At 31.7% G+C, this 8,291-nt stretch overlaps 2 protein-coding genes across 2 annotated transcripts in view; both read left to right on the top strand.

Moving 5' to 3' along the window:
- On the top strand, positions 1–2,051 carry LOC128673820 (uncharacterized). Its single transcript, XM_053751941.1, has 3 exons — positions 1–405; positions 571–762; positions 886–2,051. The coding sequence occupies exons 1-3, from the start codon at positions 294–296 to the stop codon at positions 1,518–1,520; spliced, it is 939 nt and encodes a 312-aa protein (XP_053607916.1). The 5' UTR covers positions 1–293; the 3' UTR covers positions 1,521–2,051.
- Positions 2,052–4,576: 2,525 nt separating this feature from the next.
- Positions 4,577–8,291, top strand: part of LOC128673488 (uncharacterized) — a 42,396-nt gene continuing 38,681 nt past the window's right edge. The window contains exon 1 of the mRNA XM_053751361.1: positions 4,577–4,626. The gene's annotated coding sequence lies outside the window, so the exon portion shown is untranslated. The remainder of the gene's footprint in view (positions 4,627–8,291) is intronic.

Below are 8,291 nucleotides of genomic sequence, written 5' to 3'. Positions count from 1 at the left end.
ATTGCGTGTAAAAAGCGAGGTTGCTTTATTTTGATTGAATTATATATTTCTTTTAGTTTTCGACATCATAATATTATTATTATATTTTTTTTATAACTATTTAAATTTCGTGATGAGTAATGAATAGCAGATTATTTATATTGAGTTGATTTACTACTTTAATCTGATTCAACACCGGCGAATTTCAAAACCACGCTCGGAGAAGCTCACTCGACAACAACTTTTAAGCTGTTGCTAGAACATTGCAAACCCTGCACTAGATACCCACGTACTGCGTAAAGCACATACTAATAATGGCACCAATCTGTTCATATTATAATTGTAGTAATGTATGTGGTCAACAACCATTATTCAGATTTCCAACCTCAGATCCGAAGCGTCTCCAAGTTTGGCTAAATAATTGTGGTAAGTAGGCTGTTATTTTTTTTGTGTAACTAGCACATTGGATCACCAACATAGAACTTACTTAAAAATTGGGTCACATACAAATGCTATCTCAAGGAAACCTAAACAGTAAACTCATTAAAATGTAAATGTACACCTAATGACATTTTATAAATTTATTTTCAGCTAATCCAAGCCTTAGGAATCTGAAACCAAGTATGTTAAGAAATAAAAGAGTGTGCATTGTTCATTTCGATAAGAAATTCATCCGTAATGAAAATGGCAAAAGATATAGAATATCGAGATTGGCTATTCCTGAATCTTATGATGAATACTTAAAGCGCACATTGCATACGCCTATTGTATCTACAGTGCAAGGTAATTGTTTTATTTTACATTATTTGCATTATCAATATTACTTGCGTATCTGTTAGTAATATGACGAACTAAAAATTGGTTATTATTGTTTAAATAAAATAAAATTGTATTTTAATATTTAAGCTCAAGTTTCACCTGAAAACAAGGGAATGCCAAGAGTACGGGTTTATCCTGGACCTAGAAATAAAGATGCAAAGAGGGAACAAAAAGAATGTAGTCAGACTGATACAAAAATTGACCCTCTGTGCTGGATTCAGAATAATATGGAAACAGTGAAGACTGAATGTATAGATCCACTGATGATTCCAACACAAGACCAGAACACAAGTCACAATGGTCTGGATAAATCAAACCGTGGAGAAGTTGAAGAAGTATCCAATCAGCAGTCAACTCCACAAAAACGGTTCAAACAAAACTTCGATTCACCACAGTGTAAAAAATTGAAGTTGACATTAAGAAATTCAAATGAAATTATAAGACGCCTTAGATCTAAAAATGCAAGATTAATAAAAAGAATTAATAATAAACAATTAATTGATTTGAATAAAGTAGCATTTAAAAGTGATTTTGCAAAAGTATTGACTATGATGCAAATAAAAAATAAAAGACATCTTTGGACTGAAGCAGAAAAAAAAGTTAGCTTATTTCTGTATAATAAATCTCCTGCTTGTTATAAATATTTGTTAAAAAATGGGGTTGTGCTTCCTAGTAAATCTGCCATCCATAACTGGTTGCAATCAAACAGGTTGCCAATTTGAGAAAATTATTTAATAGTAAGATATGACTGCCTCAACAGTGGACTTGTTGATCATCACATCATCATCTTTTGCATCATGTGATAATATTGCATATCAATACTATTATTATAAAGAGGTAAGAGTTTGTGAGTTTGTATGTTTGAGGCGGGTAATCTCCGAAACTACTGACCAGATTTCAAATATTCTTTCACCATTAGAAAGGTACATTATCCAAGATTGCTAAAGTTATATTTCATTTCAAAATTCCCAAGCGAAGCCCCGGGCAACATCTAGTACCTAATATATAATGTGATAATATTATATAATATATGCAATTTTTTTAATGAGGCATTGTTTATTGGACTATAATCTAGATTACTAATGTATTCCGCTGCAGTATTTGGTAATGTTAATTACATTGTATAAACCTGAAAATATTTTGGTGACGCGTAAATACTTAGTGCTCATAAAAAAATCCTACAATTATATCTAAGATAATTTATGTAAGGAGCCTTATAAAAGATTTAATAAAGACACTAAATTATGATTGTATATCTTTTGTGTGTGTATTTGAAAAATAGTTCTTAATCATATTACCTATCCACTCTGTGACCTATCCATATGCATACTTATACAAAGTGTGTCTTTTCGGCGTGTGGTTAGGAGGATAGGTATTATGTGCGACTTCCAGTATACACAGATTAGTTACACATATTATTTAAATCTGTTTAACCAATGCCGTCCGTGGTAGAATTTATAATATTATAGCGTGTGTATGTCTATTCGTGTAAAGCGCCCGTAACCCTTCGCGAGTTGCCTTAAGAAAACTATCTGCAGCCACGCCATCTGTCTCTCTATCGCTCTCCGCAAACGATCCAAGTTTGTTTCAACACTATGCCATCTGAGAAACGGTTATTTTCAAGTAGTTTTAACCCCGCTCGCTGCTGTTGTGTTGAGAAAGTTTGAGTTTTCAGTAAAATGAGAGATTTATGCGAGTAGTTAAAGTGCGAGTAATGAAGTGAAACACTATTTAGGAGCAGTAGTGATATTTTTTATATCTTCCCTTATTTTAGGTACCTATCACAGGTACCTACAAAAAAAAACACTATCAAATACGATTATGAAATGTCAGTTTCATTCATCAATTTTATTGATTAGGTACGCGATGTACCTAGCATTTTCTTTTTGTTAAATTCAAAGTAATAGGTACTTATATTAGGAATGCTTTTTGGCTTCAAAATTGTGACGTCACAGGATATCACTATCATACAAGAATTATATACGGAAATAAGACAACTTTTGAATTTAATTCTTTATTTTGATTTTTAGTAGACGCGTATCGTTCATTATTGCTTTCATGGTGGACGGAGCAAGATATTATGCTTCTCCGATCCATGTAGGTTCGCCTTGCGACTTGGTTATTTGCCCATCTCATTGTTGGATTTGCAGGACTTTATAATCCAATAAATAGGTTTTAACATTTAGCAATCTAATATTTTCGGGCTCATTTAGAGAGATTCTTATGTTCCTAAAATATACCTATGTAAGTATAGGTGTGGATAAATAAAAATAGGTTTTTGTCGTAATTCTTCACAAAAATACTTAAAAAAATTTTCTTTTTTGTGAGCAAACTCTTAGATTTAATGAGTGTACGTAAAATACCGTAGCTAACGTGATCACAAGACCCGAGCTCCGGGAAGGGAAATTGAGAAAAAATAGCTACCTGCCTACTACAGCCTACAGGTAGGTTTTCACTGAACCGAGATTATTTTCCGTCAGCAATTTTTCTAATTGAATGGACTCTGGTATAGACCAATCAAAGACTTATTTTGGAGAATAGTATCGCTCAGAATTTCTCATGTAAGTAGTTATTTTCTAATAAGTATATTTTCCTTATTCCTACTTATTTATACACGTATATTTGTAAATTAACCCTCCGATTCACAAAAAAGACAACCTATTTTAAGTAGTTCGTTATCCAAAGTGATATGGTAGGTAGGCACCTGTTTTATGTTTTGTGTTTTTGATATACCTAGATAACTATACCCTGACAGAGTGAGACAAACTTTTTATGACTTTTATGAGTTTTTTGTCTCTACGAATAATGCGAAAATACCTAACCTACTTGTTTAAACTGACTTTTGTATTACTTAGAGTTAAGTTATTTAACAAATTCGTAGCGATTTTGAAGACAAATGCAAAGCACTTAAAACAATTAGTGAAGCAAATAAATCGATAAATACGCTTTTACTTCAGAAAAGGTGGTTGACAAAAGGGTTTTAAACTTTGAACGTTCGCTAATCACCTAACTTTTAATTAATGACATCGCTTCATGAATAAAAGTACAACAGTCTATAGATATTTCTTCTTAAGATTGCTGAAAAACTTCTGTATTTATAGCTGCTTTGCCTTCGCCCTAGTGGAAATTTAGTGACAACCTTATGCATTCTTTTTCAAAAAACCAGTCCGAGTTGTACTCGCGTGAAGAGGGTTACGTACAATTTATAGAATTCTTATAGATTTTCCTGTAATCTACAAACAATTTACTATATTTCGTATTTTTTTTCAAAATTTTTGACTTTGTAGTTTCAGAGATTACGGGCACGTCCTGCCCCGTATGAGCTTATGTACGGCAGTTTTATTGAAATTTGATTTAAACATCATTTTATTTCACAGATCTCCAGGAAAAGGGTGAATAGGCATATTTTTTGAGCTTGCGTGTCTTAACTTTTCTTCTCATAAGTCTTAGGATGAGGCCAAATGTATGCAAAAATCTGTGGGTGGCATAGTATTAAGTAATATCAATTTTATTTATACCACGATGTGTTTGTTAGTTGTCCAGGACACCCATAATTTAGTTAATTTTTTATGTATGTAGCAAACTGCCTACTTTTACTTATTCCCGAGGAGAATAACCGAAACAGTGGTCCCATGGGAGCGGCAAAGTATAAGGAAATGGCAACACTGAGCTGAGTTAATTCCCTCCCGTCTGCCTTTAATACGATTGAGACAATAGAGTATGAACGCCTTGAGACTTTCCTGTTCTCATTATGGAATTACTATCTGTCTTATAAACTGAGTCTGCTGTTTAAAATTGAAAATATTATTTATTCGTGTAAAAAAATAAGTACGTACAAAGTTATTTTGTGTTATTATTATAGTATAGATAGTTATTTGTGTTGTGGTACCTATATTTTTTTTTCATTTTGATAGGTGAAATGAAATCCTAAAGGCAAGTCTGAAATACATAGGTATAATAGGTTGTAGAGTAAGTAGAACCTTTGACACCTGAAGACTTTGTTACATTTAACTTTTTAGTTTTGTGGCTCCATCGTTCACATTTTTCCCTGGAGACATCATTTTACAGATTCAGAACAATTTTCCGATCCGAGTTCCCAATGTGAGTGCATCCATCGTTGCACTGTGAAAACGTGCAGTGATGCAATTTATGTCAACGTATTCCACGGTACCAACGACACTCTATACCTCTATAGTCAATTATTATGTTGTACCATATTTTATCAAAACACGCAAAATTAGTATTAAATAAACAAAAAATATCAGCGGGTTTGTATTGTTTAGGTCTTACTACTTAAGATAATTTTGACATTGCAATATTTTTTATGAGCAATATTTCTTTTTTTATTTTAACTTGACTGATCATATAAATATAAAATAGTTGTATATTTTGAATATCTTGTGTGCTAACAAGAATAGGTACAGGTCTTCTTTGATGGTTTTTAGACCAGTTTGACTACTCTAGACGCTCAAATCATTTTGAAACAGTATATAGGTACATAGGTACTACCTACCTAAGTGACATTAAACATTTGTTTCCATGGAAGTCGAACCTCGTGAAATTTATTTCATAAATTGTATACGAACTTCTCACACTTGTATATACGACACAGAAAATATAGAGGGTTGATGCCAGTATTGTCAGGGGGCCGGTCGTCAAATTTATCTGCTGAGTATTCAAAATCTGAGGTTCGATTTTTTAAATTGACATGGCATCTCGTTTGAAAATGAATTGCATGAGAGAGAAAAATCTTCACGACTCTGGAATGCTTTGCCCACTGACATTACCACCTTAAACAGCAAATTTTCTTTCAAGAAAAGAGTTCATGCTCATCTTTTGGACTCCTTTTCCTCCTGATTTTTTCTTTTCTGTTTAGCTTTTATCTGTTTTTCTTGGACATAATTTTTATTATTTTGGTTTGTATGTATTAATATGTTGATATATATATGCTTTGCTATTTATATTTTATATATGTAGTTATTATTGTATTTTAGTATGTGGTAGTAATATATAATGATTCTAATAGTACCTAATGAGAAAACCTATTATAATCACCCAAAAAAGACAAAATGTTACCTACGACCAGATACTCAGGAATGAGGAATATTCAGGAAGTTTCAGTAAACCTTTCATTTCAGTAGAAAGTTTGTTATATTAAATAAGGCTAAACTTCAAAATTCTGACATCGTAGTTTAAGCAAAGAGCTTGCAACTTTTACAGCTAGGTAGAGTGCTTTTAGCAATCCTTAACTTTCAACGAACTTATTCCGCCTTCATTAAGCAGAACTTGAAGGATAAGTAAAATAATAGTACTTACTTGGTCAATATTTTGTTGGGATATTTGCCTAATTCATTTATTAAAACAAAACTTTACTATTGTATATCATACTAATATGCTTTTGAAAATAATAATAGGATGAAAAAAAAACTGTAATCGAGCGGGAATTGAACCCACGCCCTGTTTATCCGGGACATTGCTCTTAATCATTATGCATGTGTAACATGTATAAAAATGTTAGTTTAGATTTTGCTATCTTACAAGACTTTTCACATTCTTAACATCTTACTTAGAAATTATTTTTCTCTGAATCCATAAAATTAAATTGAATTATATGAACCTAACAAGGTACCTACATATTTTTTAATCTGCCACTCCCCCTTGCTTATGAAGTCTCTAAAAGAAAAATCTTTTACCTGCGTTTATTTTCAATAAATACCTACATTTTATAAATCAGTGATACATAGGTATGATATAAAAGTAGGTAATTAGGTACTTTAATTCAATGGAGCAAACAAATCTGCTTGAAATCTAAAATGAATGAAAATGTCTGTCAGAATGTCGGAATGAACATGTTGAGATAAAATTTAGATACCTATGTCTTGTCTAGATCATGCTTCATACATACATAATAAAATTTTCTTTATATCTTTAGTGTGTACTAAAGAGTGAATAGGTATACCTACTCGACAAAAATAAAATAATAACTACAGAAGTGGTGCAAAGTAATATTTCTGTTTCGTCCCCTTAGGAAAACATTCTTAAGCTGAACTGAACAGAACAATGGTTGTCCTTTCTTTTTAAGAGCCCAGGGAATTGTTCCGGTAAGTACGTTTAAAACCCTATTATGTAACCAACAATATTTGAAGGAAATTTTATAAATATATACTTACCAAACTAACCTACTTATTTTGTATAGGTAGGTCAGATTATTTTATTTTGATTAATGTCAAAATTAAATGTTGTAAGTAAAAGACACATTTTTTTAAATGTAAGTAAAATAATGTTCTCCAATAGCTGTGTCTGATGTCTGTCTCTGTAGCTTAATTCAATGTTTAGTTTATAAATAAGTACCTATAACTAAATAATACCTTTAGTATAAATAAATATTACAATTCGTTATTCAGTGAATAATTTGATCGAATCATTCGATGGCACTTGCGTTTTGTTATTTAAAGGGTCTCTAGGAAATTCGTTTCTTATTTTATATATAGTTTTAGGTAGGTACTTACTACACAACAAATCTCTAGTAATATTTAAATTTTCCAAGAAAAGCGAATGGCATTTTGATGGATTAGGAGAATCCTTTCGAACAAATGAGGTTTAAGAAGATAAGGTGCTATCATATTTCACTTTTTGTTAGGGTTGCCTTTCATGTTTCAACGCTGTTCTTTCTTTCTAAGCCGCCTAATATTTTATGTTTTGGTTTTTCTTTTTATTGTACAAAAGCGACTTCAATCGACTTTCTTTTTGTTGACACAACTAAAATTATTAGGTTCTTTTATTGTTGAAAAAATTAATAAACGAGAAGAAACTAATTTACTTGGTTTACATTGTATTTATATAGATATTACCGTCCAATAGAATATAGGACCACTCTATATCTACTCTACTCTATATACAGGCAACAACAGCAGTCCCAAGCAGTTCACTTACTTCAAAATTTAATGGTTATTTTTACGCTGACCCTGGGTTTCGCGGCGTCACAGCGGCGAACGGAACTGGGAAAATGCAGAGATGAAAGAGAGATATTAGGTAGGTACAGTCCAATTTGAAAACCAACGTTAACGAATTTCGATTTTCATCAAAGTAATGACAGTATTCCATTAGTACTTATGTCGATCGTAATTGATATCCTTCTCTCAATATCGAGGTCCGTGTTTGACAAGTTAATGCATAGCTGTCATAGTGGCTTCAATCACACTTTAATGTGTTTGTGTAACTGATGGATTTTGTGTAGTGGAGACTCGTGGTTTGCCGTTTCAATGGCATTGTTTTTAATAATGACAGTTTAAATTGACTTTTATTGTGAATATAACATTGTACTTTTATAAAGATAATATTTTTTCAACATGTCATGAACATAGATTTTAATATGACTTATATGTCGAAAAGATAATATTTTTTCTTATGACGGAGTCTAAATTGCTTAAAACAATTTTACATTATTAAAAACAAAAAAGAAATTCTGTAATCTTGTGAGTTTCTAAACAGCC

This window comes from Plodia interpunctella, chromosome 11 (genome assembly GCF_027563975.2).
Source record: "Plodia interpunctella isolate USDA-ARS_2022_Savannah chromosome 11, ilPloInte3.2, whole genome shotgun sequence".
NCBI classification, from domain to species: Eukaryota; Metazoa; Arthropoda; class Insecta; order Lepidoptera; family Pyralidae; genus Plodia; species Plodia interpunctella.
Note: the sequence above shows the minus strand (reverse complement) of the source record. Positions and strands in the feature narration are given on the sequence as shown.